The 19,905-nt window shown below is 39.5% G+C and overlaps 2 protein-coding genes across 2 annotated transcripts; one reads left to right on the top strand and one right to left on the bottom strand.

Annotated features, from left to right (window-relative positions):
* The first annotated feature begins 1,636 nt into the window (after positions 1-1,636).
* slc25a55a (solute carrier family 25 member 55a) lies at positions 1,637-7,271 on the top strand. Its single transcript, XM_026347271.1, has 10 exons — positions 1,637-1,769; positions 2,458-2,566; positions 2,871-2,996; positions 3,383-3,438; positions 4,934-5,024; positions 5,109-5,227; positions 5,412-5,607; positions 5,714-5,868; positions 5,970-6,045; positions 6,147-7,271. The coding sequence occupies exons 2-10, from the start codon at positions 2,547-2,549 to the stop codon at positions 6,304-6,306; spliced, it is 999 nt and encodes a 332-aa protein (XP_026203056.1). The 5' UTR covers positions 1,637-1,769; positions 2,458-2,546; the 3' UTR covers positions 6,307-7,271.
* Positions 7,272-7,670: 399 nt separating this feature from the next.
* Positions 7,671-15,346, bottom strand: tspan2a (tetraspanin 2a). The gene is made up of 8 exons (XM_026346752.1): positions 15,150-15,346; positions 12,996-13,098; positions 10,141-10,238; positions 9,446-9,520; positions 9,224-9,316; positions 9,077-9,148; positions 8,849-8,932; positions 7,671-8,754 (listed from the first exon to the last, which is right to left on the bottom strand). Exons 1-8 carry the CDS (start codon positions 15,216-15,218, stop codon positions 8,689-8,691), a joined length of 660 nt encoding a protein of 219 aa, XP_026202537.1. The 5' UTR covers positions 15,219-15,346; the 3' UTR covers positions 7,671-8,688.
* Between the last annotated feature and the right edge of the window lie 4,559 nt (positions 15,347-19,905).

The raw sequence follows: 19,905 nt of genomic DNA on the forward strand, positions 1-19,905 counted from the left end.
AACTGTTATCATTTAGTTGATCCCTTAACATTTCCTCTAGCACCATTATCAGATTATTTGGTCAAACGAGCATTTAATCCAGTGTGCAGGTAGTCTCTGCACTGAACTTCACATATTTTTGTGTATCCAGCACCTCCGTCACTTTGGTTTGGTGAATGCGCACACAACCAATCTTGCATTATAAACAAGAGGAAATTAAGAGATACTGTTAAAAACATATCATTACTGTACTGTAAAGTGTTTATAACATTTATTGCAACACACACACACAGTATTTTCAATTTTACTTTTGCTTTAATGATGAAAAAGACAAAACAAACCAGTAAAATTAATCTTACAGGTTTTCCTGATGAACAGATCATTATTTCTTTTATTCCACTTTTTCCTAAGCTTTTTAAGCTTCTAAACATCTGTGAAACCATGTCCTAAAAAACTGAACCCAAGCCTGTGAAGAATCTGGGTTGTTAGTGGTAACACCCCTCTGGCGTCAACAGTGAAGAATGGTAATAATATACCTTATTGTGTAGCTCCCTGTATGGCTTCGCCCTTTCTGAGAAAATGGGAGGACTGTATGTTTTGCAATCCGACATACATTTAAGCCAAACAAGCGATGAACACGAAATAATTGAACAGTTGTGTAAGCGCTCCCTATTCACTATATTTGCATACTTGACTGATATAACTACAACATTTCAGCTTCAGTCATTTATGAGCTCTGGGCTCAAAGCATGTCCCTGCTGCCTTGGAATGTGTCTATACCTTTAAAACCAACATATGGTAATACTAACAAGAGCCTTCTTGTCTCTGGCATTCAGGTGAAAAAAGTATGCAGCTTGTCGCTGAGTATTTGAGTTGAAACCTGTTCAGTATGCATATCAAATGGCTTGACTGAAACCAGGAAACATTTTTTAGTAGAGTATTAGGTTACCTTTTGTTCAACAACAGTTAGGCCATAAGCATGAAGTCTTAGCAAAATCCTGCAAAAAATGACTTGCTAGATGATCTTAACACTTTATGCATTAACATACAGTATAAGGGACATTGAAAGGCTGGTATCTATCTGTGTGACATACTAATTTTAACTATAAACTCGTATGTTATTGTAAGAATTGTACAAGTCCTGCATCCCTAATTGCCAATGTTTAACCAATGTTTAGGTTCTCGAAAGGTCTAGAATACACTAAAACAAACACAATAGACTTACGTAACCTCCCGGGAGGAGTCAAAGGATGTGATCTTAATAATGTCATGATGCTCAGTCCAAATCCTTACAATGAACCCATGATCCTTTAGGGAAATGGGTCAGTGAAAGCTTCACCGACCTTGGTCTAATCTCTCCGTATAAAATGGATTTATTACACCATTTTAACGTTTATGAATACACATTTGAATCTATTTACTTTAAACCGCATTTCACTTTATACATTGAATGAGTGGTTTTCGAACAATAGAGTCTTTCATCTTCAATCCCAGCCTTCAATGTAAAGGAATATGATTGGTGGGGAGGATTTGATTGATTGTTTAACCTTCCAATGAAACAAGGGGAGGGGGCAAAAGTAGCCAATCGAATTAAGGAATGCGAATTAGCCGAGCGGTGATTGGTTGTAATTCTGACTTGGTGGGACGTAGCAGCTCCACCCCTCTCACAGTCAGTGGAAATTTCCAGTCCCTGTAGTCTTCACTATATTAGTAGACACGACGGGGCAGAGGCCGACAGAGGACTAGACCGCTCCAAAGAAACTCAAAGAACCACTACAGACTGTCTTTTGGTACGTGAAATGTTCCATTTATTTGTAAATCACTGAATAGCCATTTCTGTGTTGTTAAGTACGTCTGGATATCTTCGCATTTTACTGGCATTGTTCTGAATGAATGTGTTAGCCGCCTGCTAAACTAGCCAACCGTAACGTTAACCTTAAACAATGCTGAAACCGAAAGCTAGCCACTGCTTTTGAGCTCTGTGTGACAATCCGGCAACTTTACACTGAATGTGTTTTATTTGGAACAATTTAACGTTAACTCGACATAAAATTGACATGTAGCCAGATGCGGATTGACACGTTTGCACAAATAGGAGATACAGAAACCGCCTTCTCGTCGATTTGGCTCTCGCGTTATTTGTCAGAGCTCAGTTTACAGCGAAGTTCATCGAGGTTCACGACACAAAAAGCTCGTTATCGGATCCGTTACTTGGAAATTTAGCTGCTGAAGATCAGTATCACCAATGTATGAAAGGCGGTAATGTCCTTTTATGGTGTTCCTGTATGTGAACTAGAACACGCCCACTTCCTGGGTCGTTCTCGGCCTCATCACAGTCATGTGATTTGGCTGAGCTGAGCTGGGCCCTCTGCAGTGGGTGGGGTACATGTCCATGTACATAAAAGTCTGTGACTTCTCTGAAATGTGCATATATATTCTGAGTATCTGACGAACTATCCTGTCCTTATCTCCTTCCAGGACGCCATTCATTCATTCATTTGACTGAAGAACTCTTGAGTGTACGACACTTTCTGTTATCGCCCGTCTTCACTTATTTGAAAGTCATCATGTCTCAGCAGCAGATCAGGTAGGCCCTTTGCATCTCCTTTTCTGTATATCTATTACACATAAAGTGTTGTGACACTAGCTGCAACAATGACATCACAACAATGTGACTTAGTTATTCAACAGTTCAGTTTACAATGATTAAAGAAGTTTGAAGTTGATAAGATTCAAATGATTTATCTAGTAGTGTCAAGTAGTTTTACTTACTGCTGCTAACTATTACTTTTTGTCCTAATTACACTTCTTCCTTGACTTTAGTGTTTCAATATTATATTTTTACAATGTTGGCTTCTAAATTGTTGGACTTCCTTTTTGTTGTCTTTCAGCCTTCCAGCCAAGCTCATTAATGGAGGTCTTGCTGGTATTGTCGGGGTTACTTGTGTCTTCCCCATTGACCTAGCAAAGACCAGGTTGCAGAATCAGAGACAAGGTCAGCAGGCGTACAAGAGCATGTGAGTATTTTTAGTAACTGTTGTCATATTATACACTTGGCAGTTCTCTGCCAAACCTGTGTTTTACCTAGTACTATGTATAATCCAGTACTTTTTCAAGCCCCTGGTGACAAATGAAGGGTGTGGTATAGCAGTGTGTAGTTAGAGAAACCCGTGACTTTGTTGACCATTATGCTTACTCATTCTTCACATTCCTCTGCAATGAGTGGTCCAAAAGAGTAGACATGCCTTTGTATGGAATTTCACTGGCTTTTACTGTCTCTCACATATCAGTGAACAGCTGGCCTGGAATTGTGCTTGGAGATTATAAAGACTTTGTAAAATATGTGTTGCTTTGTTTTTACTTCATTTTATTAATGCTGTGTTTTCATTGCTTTCTTCTGTAGGATGGACTGCCTTGTCAAGACAGTTCGATCAGAAGGCTACTTTGGCATGTACAGAGGTAAGAGCTTTACACTTCTGAATATTACCAGTAGGCTAGAACATGTAGAAGAGGATTAAATATAGCAGAGGGTAAGCTCTGTCTCTGGTGAGGTTGAACGAATATGAGTACTATGGGGGACATTTAAATTTTACTAAGTCTTCAGATATAGTGTATTTTCCAGTGCATGGATTGCTTGATTTACTTGAAAATATGGTTGAGATGGAGTAATTAAGTATTAATATTATAATGAATAATTAGAAAGGAGAATCAGCCAGAGTGGGTCTTGAGCTTTAACCTCTGGTCTCTGGAGATTATCAGTGATGATATTTCTAAAAGTGCCATTTGATGGCAGCTAGGCTGGCTTGATGTTCTTGAGGATGTTTCACCTCTTATCTGAAGGTGTCTAATTTGTGCAGTGTCTCAGACATTTAACCTCTGGAGTCGTTAACATGTTCAGGTCACATGTGGGTCACTGACATGGTCATGTGGCATTAGCCCTTATCTTCACACAGAGGTTAGATGCCCACTACTCTGTTAAAAGATCTAAAAAGTGACAGGTGAAATTTCTTCAAGAATTTCAAGCTTTTCCAGTTGCTTTGACAAAATACTTCTGGAAACTTATTCTCAACATTAAATCATTAGGAAAATACATGTCCTGTTGAATTTTCAGTTCATTATTTGTAGTTTGTTGAGGAATATGGAGATCTCTAGTCTGGGTCTCTGCTTTTGTGAGGAATGCTGTTTGTTTGCATCTGTGTTTTTCATATTACAGACTTGGGTCCCCCTGGGATATTGAAGGCTAGCCGATAAGGCGCAGCCACGCTGGAGGCAAATCATTAAATGGTTCTTACAATATTGCTCTATTTAAAACAATAGGCATTTTTGTTTGTCACCTGTTTGTTCTGTAATTTGACTACTTGTCAATAACTACTTGGCTGTACCTTCACTGTCCTGTCAACCTGTCCCGAGTCTTCCTTTTCTCGTCTGTGGATTGTGTTCCTTCAGGCTTTGGTTAATCTTGCAACATTCATCTGTGGTGAACTAATTTAATGTTTCTTTGAGTTGGTCTCACAGATGTTTGTTTTTTTGTTTTTGTTTTTTTTAAGTTTGCCCAAAGTCCGTCCACACAGTCAAGGGTTCATTGTGTCCTTTCACTAACATCTCTTCACTTGTCTTGTCTCTTGTCAATAAACTACTGTAGCCTTTCTGTAGTAACACAGACTTCCTTTTTAAAGTCCCCTTATAAAGTGGACTTCAGACTTTGTGTTTACATCTTGTGATGTCCGTTACCCATTACTCATTTCTTCTGATGTCTTGCATCTCATGCTTGTTTCTCATTTTCCTTCTGAAACCCATTTGTATGTGACATTTCTTGCCTTACTTCCCCAACATTGTTCTTTCTAAATACATTCTGATGTTGTAATGATAGTGGTGGGGACTGTTTCTGTATATGCAGTAGAAAAGAAAAACAAGTTGTGACCTTATTGCTAACTGTATTTGGTTTTTTCCTCAGGAGCTGCTGTAAATCTGACCCTTGTCACCCCTGAGAAGGCAATCAAGCTAGCTGCTAATGATTTTTTTCGCCATCACCTTGCCAAGGATGGGTAAGTAAACACGTCATATGATATTATTTCATAAAAATATTGTTGCATAACTTGTTACTTAATGCCTCTCTTGTCTCTCAACAGAAAGAGGCTGACGGTGTTCAAAGAGATGCTGGCAGGTTGTGCTGCAGGCATGTGTCAGGTTGTTATCACCACCCCCATGGAAATGCTTAAGATACAACTCCAGGATGCTGGCAGACTTGGTAAGGGGTTAAAAGTGTCATATTTATTATACAGTGGTGTTAGCAATGTTCTTAGTAAGCAGCAGCTTCCGTACATACTTGTTCTTGCCACTGTATCTGTTTGAGATATTTTACTTAAGTGATGGTCTCCTTTACCCTCAGTGTCACAGTGTATGTTAATTAGTATTTTGTCTTTTGTTCAAAGCGTCCCAGCAGCAAAAACCTGTCATCCTGTCCCACACAAAGCTTGTGGCTACAAATGCTGTGATCAGTCGCTCCTACAACTCTGGCACAGTGGTCTCAGCACCACGAGCTGTGTCAGCTACACAGATCGCAAGGGAATTGCTGCAAACCCAGGGCATTAAGGGGCTCTACAGAGGTCTGGGGGCCACACTGATGAGGTAAATAAAGGGGGAAACACTTCTTTACTGCTGAAATGGAGACAAATGAACTTTTTCATCTGTATGCGGTTTTCAGTCTAAAACAATATGTTTTAATTTCTTTCAGGGATGTTCCCTTTTCTATTGTCTACTTCCCCTTATTTGCCAATTTGAACCACCTGGGCAAACCCAGCCCAGAGGAGTCATCCCCCTTCTATTGGGCCTTCTTCTCGGGCTGTGTGGCAGGGTCTACTGCTGCAGTGGCTGTTAACCCCTGTGATGGTGAGTTTTAAAAATGATGTGATCCTTGACATGCCCACTTTAGTAGCTGCTCTGTGTTGTGTTGATGGATAGTTGTCTGATATTCCTGTGTCTTTTTGCAGTGGTGAAGACCAGACTGCAGTCACTGAACAAAGGGTCCACTGAGGAGACTTACAGTGGAGTTGTGGATTGTGTAAGGTAAGACAGTTAAGTCTCTGTTACATAGTTCTTTAATCATTATTTATTTTTTTCCTTCCTTCCTTTTATTTAACTAAACCAAACACTCTGTATCTCAACAGTAAAATAATGCGGAAGGAGGGACCTTCTGCCTTCCTGAAAGGTGCAGGCTGCCGGGCTCTCGTCATAGCACCTCTGTTCGGTATTGCACAGGTGATGTACTTTGTTGGTGTTGGAGAATACATCCTGGATAACTCGCCTCTAAGAATCCTCTCAGCATGAGAGCGTATCAGTTTGCTGGCCGGCTATGCATAGGACATTCAGAGATGTTGGAACAACTGGCAGCTACATACATCAGTTTACAGCAAAAGAAAAATCACTCAAGTATTTTCTGCATGAGTCAGAAAGACTTTAAAGTGTAAAGACTGAAGATTTCAGTATGTTGTGTTGCACTAAAACACTTTTGTGACTTATTCAATTAGTTGTGGCCAATGTTTGCACTTGAAGTTGTTACCCTTACTGGGTTATGGGACTAGCAGTTGCAACGTCACTGTTCCAAGACAGTGCTGTTCGATTTCCCTCTGTGAGGGAGGGGAGCTCAGTCCTTTGGAGATAGACATATTTTTGTCTTTTTCTTTCTATCACTTCATATTATTTAAATGTGTGAGTTAGTTTTATTTTTCTGAATGCAGTACTTTGCAGTTTGTTTGTTTATATGTTTTTATTCTTTTTCATTACTGTCTCATGTTTCTAAACCTCCACATTGGAACAAAGGCTTCCAGGACATAACACGAAGATGCCCAAGTTAGAGATCATATGGGAAAGGGACCTTTTTGTTACGATAGATTTTCAGTAAACGTGTCTGAATATGAGCCTTCCCACAAACACGGGACCACATGGTTTGCTTAACCATAAAGTGTCCTGTTGTATACTTGACCCTAGCCCTGCAGTTATTTAGTTATCTGTAATTTGTATCTTAATATCTGCAAAAACTTGAGATGCATTCATGCACATATATATATATGCAGGTGTTTTTGTCCATGTAACCCTTGGTTTATATATGTTACAGTAAAAGTACACTTTATGCCTTATATAGATAGGCATATCTCTCTGAAGAAACAAAACACTTGGCCAAAAAAAGCATTTATTAGTAGAACTGTGAGCATGTGAAAAATGACTGTTACTATACTTTGTGTTTGTGATGGCTTTTGTACATATTGTATATAAATTAAATTTTAAAGCACTTATTCTGTGTTGGAGACTCATTGACCGAACAGCCTGATGAAAACCATGGAAATCTAGTAACGCCTGTTTTTCTTACCACTTTAAAAAGCAACTTTCTCAGTTGATTTTTCAGTATGTCAGAGTAATAAGACTTAGATATGTGTAAACTGAACTACTGATTCCTTCCTTTTGCACAGGGTCGGCTAATTTGTCATTGCACTGCTGTTCTGCCAAGCTGCTAATTCATATCCGTAAGGCCCCACACAGCGCTGACCTGTTCAGGAACTATCAACCACAAAACTTAAAAAAAAAAAAAAAAAAAAAGTGATGAGGCACGCTCCTCTGACACCTGCTCCGAGTCACACTTCAGAAACCGAGGCCTTTCGAAGGCGGGAAACAGAAACTGAAGCGAAACCTGTTAATAAAAGCACCCAATTTTATTCAGTTTTTATTATGGTTAACAGTATGACATAACTATATTATTCTATACTTCACATCTTATTGGCACACCAACAAAATTTACATCCACAATAATTCACACAAAATGCAAACTAGCTCACTGTTACACTTCACACATGCTCCAAAAGAGCCCAGGGCTTGGTGTTATTCATGACCTTTTAGATAAATTTGGAGATTTACAGAGTGGCAGTTTATCATCAGACCTTCCTATTCCTTTGGGTTGAAATCATGCCTACACTTCCTCTATTGTGCTTTAAAGTAGAAATACTTGAGAGTGGTGGCAGGGAGCAAGCACTGTTGTTATATACAAGATTCAAATGACAAGAAAAAGGTAAATGGTACAATAGCTGGAGGCTTCTCTGTGACTAAATAGGCACATAATGGAAATTCACTCTGCAAAGGTAGGCTAGTCCTCAAAACACATGTATGTAAGTATGATAAGTGACATGTAATGGCTAGAAAGGGCACAGAATAAATAATGTTAGAAGATGCACAGATGTCTGTATTTACAGCAAATACTCCTCAGTCGTGACATTCCTGTGCCAGAGAAGGCTTCGTGTGCTGTAGCTACAGTGCAGCACTGTCGCCTCCTGCGTGGCAGCAGTGTAGCAACAAGATGTTGAAACCAGGAAATGTCACAGAGTCGTGCCAAAAGCAGAGGATGTGTTAAGGAAAATAACAGAAATAAATCGGTGTTTCAGTGCTGGTGGGGTTGAAGGTAAGGTGTGAAGATCCAGCGTATCGTGTTGAATGTGGCCTGTGGAGAACGAGGGAATCCGGGATTTAAAGTACTCTCTTTGTTTGTGCTCTTCAGTAAACCCCCACCACCAGATCTGTCTGGACTATGAGAAGTGACATTGAATTTAAATTTGGTGTTTCCCTTCTTAGGCAGACAGGTTGATTATGAAGGGTTCAGTAAGCTTGTCGTGGTCTGGCTGATGATGGTCGATGGTGGTGGGGAGAGGGTGGTCAACACACCATCTATATAACCTCCCTGCTGTTCCTGATGGCGCAACACAGAACCATACTGAAGATCATTCCTAAGATCTGAAATAAGACACAATTTTTAGTTGATTTTGAAGCATGGATGGAGCTTAATGTCTTACTTTATGACAAACAGTCAAAAGACGTAAAGTCTCACCATTACACCTGCAATCCCAATCCCAATGTAGCCAATGATATGCAGCTTTTCATTGAAGAAGTTTGTTATTGCAGACAGACAGTCCTAAAAAAAAAGAAGAGAAAAACTGTTCATCTGGTGATTCAGTGATCTGTGATCATAAAACACACTGAAGTGCCTCTAGTAGATATAAGGTGCAATACTGCCACCATATGTGCATTAAGTGCTACAGCAGGTATAATAGTTTACCTGGATGTCAGGGGGAGCGTCTTCACAAAGAGCACTAGACGTCTCGGATGAGGAACCTCCACAACAGTTCAGCTGAAAATGTAAAAAGAATAAAACTTTAATGCACATACATCAACAAGTTTTACACTGAAGACAACTTTTACTCACAGTTTTGTGGTAAATTGTTGCTACTGCGGTGCCATTCGAATTGGTGACGTCAGTGATGGAGCTGCTGTAAAACTTTTGGACTTCCTCAACAATCTGTTATTGGTAGATTTGAAAAAACAAAACAAAAAACAACAACCACAAAAAACAGTTACTCATATGATTTATTACAAAAAGACAAATAACAATCTGACGTTTTATAAATGAAATATACAGGTGCTGTACCTGTTCCTTATTTAGGAATCCAAACACACCAGCTGCGATCTCTGCTCCAAAGATTATCAGAAGGCAAGCAAAGAACTGCAGAACAGAAATGTTTACTGATTTACCTTCTTTAAGGTCTTTGTATACAAAAAGAGTTCCAGCAGTGATTTGGTATGAATTTTATGGAAAATATGGAAGGTTCTTGCAAAAAGGGCTCCATGTACGCAAGAGTCATAATTTATAACTGTGCCACATTTACCAGGTCAATAAATAATAAGCACAACAACAATACGCAAAAGGAAGCTATAAAAGAGCCTAAAATATCAATAACAGCTGTAACAAAGTTCAAAATATAACGTTCTTATTTAATCAAATTATTGATTATTAGAAATTGTAATAGCTACATTTATTTATATTGTAGATTATTATACATTATATTTAATGTATATGTTTGCATACAAACACATTTCACGTTGGTTTTCCTGCTGTGCAATGAGGACTCAACAAGAATTAATTAACTGGAAGTGCACTAATCAGTTTCCCCCACAATAAATACCAAATATTTGTATTTTCCATATTTCTCTATGGACATTCTGTAAAATTATTCGTAAATTAAAGACCTGTAATAACCTACCATCAAATATTAAATGAAGTGGGGTTTGTACAACATTTAACGCTACAGCACATGAATAAGAACTCTCTTAGCACTAACTCACCGATGCAAGAAGACACTGAGACTCACGTACGGCCCCAAAGCAACCAAAGAAGCCAACGATCATCATCAAACCTCCAGCGCCGAGGAGGATGTACACAGCTGAGCAAAGAAAACAGTGCTGTTACTTTATATAAATCAAAGAATTAAATAATGCACACGTTGTGTAATGTTCCTGATAAAAGTTAAGAATCATAGTGTAAGTGTGACATGACTGTAATTCACACCTCCAACTGAAGATGGCAGCATGACCCCACTCCTTCCACATGTTTGTTACAGCAGACTCTGTATTTTCTGTTCCATAACTCTAAAGAAGTGACACAAACTACTGGCACTTTTTAATGTTTGTCTCTGTTTTAAAGCGTGTTTTGGTGTTATTCTCTTCTCACTTGATAAATTCAATACATTTCATCTGTAGGATTAGAATGAGTCAAAGTCAAAGCTCAAATAACTTCTCATCTGCACGTGTTGTAGTGACTCTGTGCAGTATCACGATCGATTTTAAAGTCACTGGACTTAGACAGACTATTAACTTTACTCTTTTGATACATTTGTGTTACTTCCAATTACCTTGACCTTGTGCATGGTGCTGCAGGTTAAGAGCACTACAACAGATGCCATCTGCCTGGTAAGAAGCCAAATCTAATTTTTTAGGAGATTGATTGCTGCAGAGTTAGACCACCACCGCCTTTATCCTAACCCTTCACCAACTGGATGTCATCACCTCCCCGGCCTGCTCCCCTGATCCCAGCCCTCACTACTGAGCCCTTTCCGCTGTAACTGTACACCGGACCAGGTCCCTCAGGTCCGTGCTAAGGGTCTAATCAGTGACATAGAGAGCAACCGCTGCAGCAATTTAATTAATCCACATGGGGGGAATGCAAGCTGTTGTTTTGGTGGTGAACAAAAGAGGAGGTAAAGACGAGGTGCATAGACAGCTGTGCTGAAGTGAGCTGGAAGTGAGGGATATGCTACTGTACAGCAGAGTGTGAGGATTAACAATGGAAAATGTAATGGGCCAAGCTTTGACTGTATATACAAAGTGTTTCACAGAACTGATCTTGGCTGCTAATGTTTTCCATCACTTAATCACAGACTTTAATATGCAACATTTTCCTGTAGCACTTCCTCTCAGTGAAACCACTGATATCTTGCAGATGTCCGACATCTGTACTTCATCCCTGCTGGAAGCAGGTGGTGAATGTAAACATCTGATAGTTTCACTAAGTTTCACTCCGTCTATATGTTGCAGATGCAAATGACGAATGTTCATGCACCAAAGAACAGAGCAACAAAGGTGACAGGATGGAAAGTGAATCACCCCGAGGGAATGCTGCCACTTTACTCTGTTATGGTATCACTGTGTTTAGTCTCTTTGCTAGAGGTGGATAAACTGTACGCTCCAGCATTTAGCTCAGCAAGCTCATGATGATGATGTATTTGGTTGGTAAAGCTTCTCTGTGAGGTGCAGAAACCTTCACATATGTACTTGTGGAATAAGCATTTAGTGATTCAGGATAATTTTCAAAAACTGACCTAAGTATGTGAAGTGCAAGTATCACTATGCCGATTACACCCCTAACAGAGTTCCGTGACATTTGCATGTCAAATCGAACCAAACTGAACAAAGATTATCTCACTGACTGCGCTTTGCATACACAGATAATCATGACAACATGACTCTATTTCCTCCTGCTCCTCCACTGTGTAGAACGCACAACATTAGTGTCCAGTTCATGCTGTTTACTCTGTTTTTTCGCATCTTTTGATAAAAAAAAATCTAAATAATGCTTTTATTACGTTAAAGTGATTTTTTTCTCCTCATGTTTAAACAACCTATACTACGAAGCTTTTTTTTGTGATGGATGCTGTTCAAGTTAGACTCCTGTCACCTGCCTCACCCAGCTTGCTGCCCATGTCCTCAGGGAGGCAGCCAGTCCCATGAAAGCGCAGCAGAGAGCTGATGAAGTGAAGTCACCATTTTAGGTCATGGTCTAAACTGGAGTAACAAGAATAGGCTTCATTCTAATCATCTGCTCCTGAGCAGAGCGGCAGAGAGTGGCCCTATTGTGTGGAGCTCTGCAATGCTGCTACGCACTGAAGGGTGTTTGTCTCCTCTACTGTATGTTTTAATCATCTACTGTGTGTTTTATTGGGAGCTTTGTAAATTAGCTCTTTGTCCAGCATTAATCCAAAGTCAAAGTGATTTATAGATATTTCAGCACAGAGGCAAAGCTGTTCATGAATCATTTAGAGACTCTGGTCCATTTTCTGTTGTTCGTGCCCGTCTGATCACTTTGTGTGATTCCAGTGAAAGGAAAAGCAAACCAATGTTTGCTTTGAAAGGAGGAATTCGGTCTGTAACCCATAAAGTCGGGCACTAACACTAATGATGCCTTTCAGTGATCATTTTGCATGTCTACTTTCACTTCCCCTCTTCATACAGCATCCTCCCATGTGATAGTGGCAAACACTTTCATTGAGCATATAAATAATGATTTAAACTACTCAGGAAAGCGGGTTTCCGTTGTGCAGAGAAAGTGGCGAAAGATCTAAAAGAAGAGAAAGCAGAGCGTGCCTAGTTATTGTTCACCACTGTTCAGTAACACCTGCAGCCTCTGAGAGGGTTAAAATGGAGGCAGGTCATCCCCTGGGAAGTTAACAAGCACCTAATTTATAACAATGCACCACAAAAGTGGTCTGGTGCAGCCCTGCAGGAGGAACAGTTTGAGGGCATATGGAAAATATCTTTTAGTATCCAGTCATTCATCATTCCACAGTTGTTACGTCTTAGGTATCAGTAGTTCCTGCAGCATTTCAATAATTCCTACATGACAATAAAATCGAACTAATACGTACCTATGAAGAAGGTATCCGGGGCGCCATTGCCTGTCAGTAGCTCCACTGTTTCTGGGTCAAATCTGAGCCACAGTCCCACAGCAAGCACCAACAGCCCTGACAGCTGAGGAGTGATAAATATTATTACTACGTCATGAGTACACACATCTGCAGAATGACACGTTTACAAGTTTCTTGGACTGTTCCCGTTCCAGTTGATGTCTTTGCTGTTGTTTGCCCAGAAGTCGCTTCACAGTTAAAAACTGAGGCCCATCATGTTCTTGTTGCTGGATTTAAAGTTGATTAAGATTCAGCAAGTGGCGCTCTTGTCTCTGTCCTGTCAGCAAGTGGCTATTGATGCTCACAGCCTGTTTTTTTCATGTGTTTATTTGAAATGTTAAAGTTTCACCTCTCGAGTGATGAAACATTTTCAAAGAAACTCCTTTAGACTTTGAAAAAACATCACATGATGTATAAATGTGCATTACCATAACCATATAAAATCTTTAAAAAGAAGAGTCAACTGTCTTCACTGTGTTAGAGTGTTTCTCAGTGTCATCAAACATTAAAAAGATTAAGCTAAAAAAATAGGATATCAGGTGTGATGTTCCTGATAGGTTTGTCACAACAGGACATCGTGTCTCCTGGGCAATCTTGACTAGAAATAAACCAGTCGATGGAAACAAGAAAGTTAATCCCCCTGACCTTCTAGAGACACCTAAAAATGTTATCTGCTTTAAATCGCCACTGTTATGTTTACTGAAAACACAGATTTAGCACAAACTGCTTATCAGTCTATTGCATGCTGCATATTTCAAAGAAGAATTAGTCTTAGACGTTTTATATTATGCAAAATAAACAATGTTATAAACAAATTAAAAGCCAAGTTAGAACCAGTATTTGATCATAACCTGTCTCTCAAGCTCTGGTGATCAATATGATCAATATGATATAAAAAAAATATTTTCTTGTTTTGTGTTTTATGTTTGTTTAATATCTGTTGTCTGAAGCTATAAAAATGACTAAAACTGGCAGATTAGTGCACTTTGTAAAAGCAGCTCATGTTCTGGACCACCAGGGTACCTTAACACCAGCATCACCATCAGTGGTCCACCTCCCATGGTGCATTTCAGCCACAGGCTGTGCCAGCCTCACAGTGTCTGGGTGACGTAACACGCGCTGGCATTGGCTGCTAGTTTGGCTCGGCACCCCAAAATGACAGTGTACTGTACGCCCCTTTTGGCTCTCACAACAGCCCTGCTTTCAGTCCCAAAACTGTTAAACAAAGAGGCTGCTGTCTGCGGGTGACACAAGTGATCGTCTTACATCGCTGATGAGTCAATACAAGAGCTGAAGCCCATATGATCATTTAGCAGTAAACCATCAGCATCTATTGAAGACAACGTAACATCACGTCCTACAGCTTCTGCTGGTTTTCTTTCTTCCTTTTGTTAGAAAGTCCATATTTTGAAGATAATTCTAAGACGTGTAATAATTTTGTTTTGAGGGGTTAACAAGCCAAAGAGTTTGGAAATCCAAATTGAAGTAGCCTCTGCAGCCAGTTGGAGATTGTGTGTGGCACCAAAACAAAACTCTCCATGATGTTCCCAAAACAGATTAACCCTGTGTGTAAAATAAAAAAACACACATACATATTTCTAAACCTGCAGCTGGAAAGTCACAGCACAATGTCAAAGCAGGAGACTGGATCTGACACAGTGGGTGTGAGTGATGTATGTGTTGGAGGAGTATGGTCCATTACAGGCGATATAGATCATCACAGGTTATTATGAGAGTTCAGTCATTATTTATTAAAGACCTTGCAAAGACAGGGGATGTTTGAAGAGCTGTGATGTGAGATGAGCGGTTTATAATGGCTGAAATGAAAAGTATGACTGATAATATTAATCAGGAGAGGACTCACAAGCTGTGAGAGACACAGTGTGAACAGAGCAGGTGGATCCTCACGATCCCATCAGCAGCAGTTAATAATGGTAATAATGAATAATGACAAACCCTAAATAACCATATGAATAACATCAGCTGCTGTATGAGGTGGAGCTGAGGTGACAGTCACGGTGCCAACATCAGCTCCACTGACAACAAATCCTAACAACACTGATCACGTTGTGTCGTTAGATTCCTATTAAAACTGAAACGAGGAGCGGGACTTACCCAGAAGATGAAGTTGAAGACGAAGAGCAGATATTTCACGCATTTCATCCCACCCTGCACTTTGCTCATGATGCCACCTGATCTGTCGCTGTCTCCGAGCTCTGAACGCGGTTATTTTGCAAATCCTCGCCTCCTCCAGTTGGACATCAACCCATGCAATGATGCCGATCTGCACCGCTAACACAGTCCACACATGAAAACATGCGCACAAGCGGCACAGGTTCCCGGCCGCACGCTCACATGCGCCGCCCAGCAGCGAGTGCGCGCCGAGGTAGGGTTCAGGGGGCGATCTGGGACCGGCCCAAGAGGCTCCAAGAGGGCTCCAAGAGGTCTCCCGACAAAACAGGGACCAATGCAGGATTATCTTATTTAGCACGGTGATAATAAGGGTGAGATGTGTTGCAGCTAAGCATCCTTGTCTAGTCGCATTTTGCCCAAGAAAGGACAAAAGAAACAGGAAAGGAAATCAGATCTGTGTATGACTACATATTAATTTATATAACCATCCGTGTGGGTGTGGAGAAAGTGGAGAAAACTGCCATCTGCTTGTGCTGCTTTTGAGTATTTGCTGAGGCCTCCTACAGCCCCAAGAAGCTTTGAGAGACACTGTGAGAAAAAGAGTTGGCGAAGCTCTTCATCAACTCAGGGATCATTAGTTTCTCCTAGAGACACTTTTAGACCTGCCTATGATCTACAATGATAAGATGTCTGTGTTTATTATGGGATTATGGGATCTTAGTCACGCATGCATCTAAAACACCTCCAAGTTAATGACTGACACAGGTGTTTAACCAGGAACTTTATTACAGGACTCTTTCTGTTTTATGGTCTGTTATGGTTTAAATGTAACTTTTCAACATGAAGATTTACAGCTTTTAGATTTCATTTCAGAGTCTGTGATGTAAAAATAAGCTGACATTAGGTAACGCGTAGGTGTTGCATGAACATAAACACTTGTTTATATTCACCTTCATGCAGATTGTGTGACGAGTGACCGATGTGTTCATGTGGAAGACCTGTCTTGACTGGTCTTTGCAGGCAGCTGGATGACCTATTTACTGTGTTTCTCTGGAATTACAGGATCTTTTATTTGTGCTGTGTTTATATTCACTTTTTTTACTTCTTGGAGATAGAACAAATCCACCATGTTGGCTTCTCTAGAGCCTCTTCGCTGCTTTGTCAGTGTGTGGGCAGTGTTTCTATTAAAGAGACTTGTTTCTGGCTATGCACACCTGGCAACCTATAAAAGGTCTGGATTTGAGAGCACCGTGCTTGCAACATTTTTAGAATATACTTTAAAGATAAATATACTTTCAATTTCGATAATAAAGGTGTTAGGTTCTGGTTGACTAATGCAAATTCCTCTGGGGTTGCTAAAAGCAAAACCAAAGCTGAAAGATGTCTGTCTCTATTTTTGTAGATAAAATCTTGAACCATACAAATTGAAAGTCTATTCCTATTCATTTTTATATATATATATTAATATACAAACTCTGCCATTTCTTAACGCGTTAAATAACTATTTGAACATGCATGCATCATATGTCACATTTGAAGTCAGATGCTGTGAATGAAGACAGCATGTTGGAACATCAAGAAAGCTCTTCTGTGTTTCTTCTGTAGGCCTGAGGGGGTCAGCTTGAGTTCACCCGCTCTGACAGTCAAGCTTCTCATGTTTGTGCTGTCTTTGTTTGCAGCGTTGATGTGGGAGAGAAACAGTGACCCCCATTTGTCTGCTAGATTATCAGTGAGGATCAGTCCGAGTGGATCATGAGACACATCACATCACTACCTACTCCTGGCAAGAGACAGAAGAAGTATAAATAGAGGCATTTATGATCTTGGAATTGCTGCTTTATAGAGATACACTGCCCATCTAAAAAAAAGTCGCCATCTAAATTTAACTAAGATAATAGGTTAGAGCCTCCCGTTGGATAATTACTGCATGGATTATTATATTTCAGCTGGCAACAAATTATTTAACCCTAACTGGTTCAGTGAATAGCTTCTCGTTTCTTAAACAACCATGTCAGAAGACACATCCTGTGGTTGTGGAGAAGATGTTTCAGAAGGGTAAAATTATTGGCAGAGAGAGGCGAGTGCAGTGATGCACCCATCTTGGCATTTCCATACTGTACAAGTTGTGGGGGCAGTGCTATGATCTGGGGTTGCTGCACTTGGTCAGGTCTAGGTTCAGCAACATTATGTGTCTAAAGAATGAGGTCAGCTGACTACCTGAATATACTGAATGACCAGGACATCAATAGATTTTTTATTCCCTGATGTCACAGGCATATTCCAGGATGACCAAGATGTCAGGATTCAACAGGCTCAAATTGTGAAAGTGTCGTTCAGGGAGCATGACACATCATTTTAACACATGGATTGACCACTAACTTCATTGAGAATCTTTAGGATGTGCTGGAGAAGACTGTGCAGCGGCCCCACCCTCCCATCATCAATACAAGATCTTGGTGAAAAATTAATCACCATCTCTGGATGGGAAGAAATGTTAAGACATTGCAGAGGCTTATTGAAAATATTTCATGGTGAATGTGTGCAGTAATCAAAACTAAATGTGGTCCAACAAAATATTGGAATGTGTGACTTTTATTTTGGACGGACAATGCAGGTAGTAGACATGATTAACAGTTTCCATGAATCCTGAATAAGAGCACTGAACTGCATCAGTGCTAACCTAATATCAGTTTGGCTATTCAATACTAACGTGGATTCAGAGCTGTAATTAAGTACACCCAAACTGAAACCATATCCTCTGGGTATAATGGAATTAAAATCCCATTATCCTTGCTCAGCCGCCCTCGCTTCACCCACATCTTAAGTGCTTGACATGAAAATCTGCCCCAGTGATAAAACTGGATTTCCATGAAGTGCAACTGTGAATGGTCGTTATGATGTGTAATATACCAGAGGAGTCCTACAGTGAGGTGATATCAAAATAATTATTGAACTGGATATATTTTGTGGATAGGTCAGATCAACGTGCTTATCAAACATAATTGTTAAAGTAAGCTACTTCCAAAGTATTACAGTGTGTGGGCAACAAACCGAGTTAGATGGTATGAATAGACAAGTGCAGTAACAGAAGCGCTATGGAGCTGGATATCTTCGCCCCTTGCCTCCATCTAGTGGACAGGTTGAGAAATGAAAGCACTGTTCTTGTTATCAGAAGCGCATTTGAATAGTTTTTATATAATAGTTTTATTTTGAGGTATTAGTCACATGATTATGACTAGTTGCATAGTTTCATATTGTGTTGACGTTGTAATTTTATAGATATATATTTTTTTACTTTCACATTGTTTTATCTATTGTATTACACTTAGATTATTCTTTCACAGATTAATCTTAACTTAAAGTTCATCCCGGCTTTTGAGAATTATTTTGTCAAACTCGGACTACAGAACGATGTATTATTATTATTATTATTATTATTATTATTATTATTATTATTATTATTATTGGTAACTCTTTTGTCCCTTTCAGGATCCTGTAGGAATGATGACTCAGAATTTCCAGTGATCTGATTGGCCAGTGCACGGGCTGTTCACGGGTCATCTGAATTTATATTTATCCAGTACATCCATGAGTTAACATTGAATTAACCAATTGAATTAACCAATACAGCCGTGACTAAAGCGAACAGCATAAGCCGAGGTCCCCAATTAGTTGCATAATTACTAATCTTGCGTCTAAATTCAACGATTGATATTTCTTCTTGTGATCAAACAAGAAGAACTATCAACTATCAGTCACACTTATAGTCAGTTTTACAATAAGATGGTATAAGATACTTTATTGTGGTGCTTAACCATCAAGACTTTGGCCATTTATTTGTGTCATTGTTCTCTGAAGAAATAAACAATAAGGTTGTTCTTTTTCCGAGAGTTGGTGAACTAAGAACTCAACACGACGCATGCGCACGAAGTACGCGTACTCACTGACCGCTAAGCTAGGAGCTATTTTTAATGTCTCTCGTAAGACACAATTTTGTTATAGTGGGAAACAAAAAGGTATAAAGGGCAGTAAACGTAAGCTTAGTGTTTTAATTGAATTCACGAAGGCTTTGCTTTATTTCCAGTGTTTGAGTATTATAACCTAGGAAATCATTCATGTTTTAATCTTAGCTAACGCTAGTTAGTTAGCTAAGTTAGCTACTTAAACTCTCGAACCCGAGTTTAAAAACAACATGTAAATGTGTTAACATCTGATAAAATATGTCGGCAGTCATGGAGTTTACTTGAGTTTATTTCTTTTCATGACAGATTAATCCGTAATGAAAATAATCATCAGCTGCAGTCCTATAAAACAGTTGGACAACAATCATCAGTGTTTACAGGAATTATTGAGCAAAATCAATCAAGTGATGTCTTATTTAATAGAATCAGACTCATGTGGGACATTTTATATCAAATAGCCTATTTACAGTGCGTTTTCCTGATTTTATTCAGCATACAGCAACATGTAAAAGCAGAACTTTTACATTAACAGTACCCATACTTTCAGTGTAAGGAAACACACCCCAATCGTTTACCTCTAGAGGGCAGTATTGGATTTAGTTTGGAGTAGTGTACTTATTTATGCCTTTGAGTTTGAAACTCATTCTTAAAATTGCAATTTATTGTTCATGAGCAGACAATTATGTCTCTTAAAATTTTAATTTATAAGAATGATCTCAGCAGCTGCTCTTTGTCACTTTTTCCATTTTACATCGACGCTCACAGATTTCACATCA

The sequence above is a fragment of the Anabas testudineus genome, chromosome 5, assembly GCF_900324465.2.
Source record: "Anabas testudineus chromosome 5, fAnaTes1.2, whole genome shotgun sequence".
Lineage (NCBI taxonomy): Eukaryota > Metazoa > Chordata > Actinopteri > Anabantiformes > Anabantidae > Anabas > Anabas testudineus.

Coding starts and splice junctions, on each gene's coding strand:
- slc25a55a (XM_026347271.1), top strand. CDS start 2,547: ATGTCTCAGCAGCAGATCAG. Junction 5,025..5,108: donor CATCACCTTGCCAAGGATGG/GTAAGTAAACAC, acceptor GTCTCTCAACAG/AAAGAGGCTGACGGTGTTCA. Junction 5,869..5,969: donor GGCTGTTAACCCCTGTGATG/GTGAGTTTTAAA, acceptor GTCTTTTTGCAG/TGGTGAAGACCAGACTGCAG.
- tspan2a (XM_026346752.1), bottom strand. CDS start 15,218: ATGAGCAAAGTGCAGGGTGGGATGAAATGCGTGAAATATCTGCTCTTC. Junction 9,521..10,140: donor CTCAGTGTCTTCTTGCATCG/GTGAGTTAGTGC, acceptor TCTGTTCTGCAG/TTCTTTGCTTGCCTTCTGAT. Junction 9,149..9,223: donor CAACAATTTACCACAAAACT/GTGAGTAAAAGT, acceptor TTACATTTTCAG/CTGAACTGTTGTGGAGGTTC.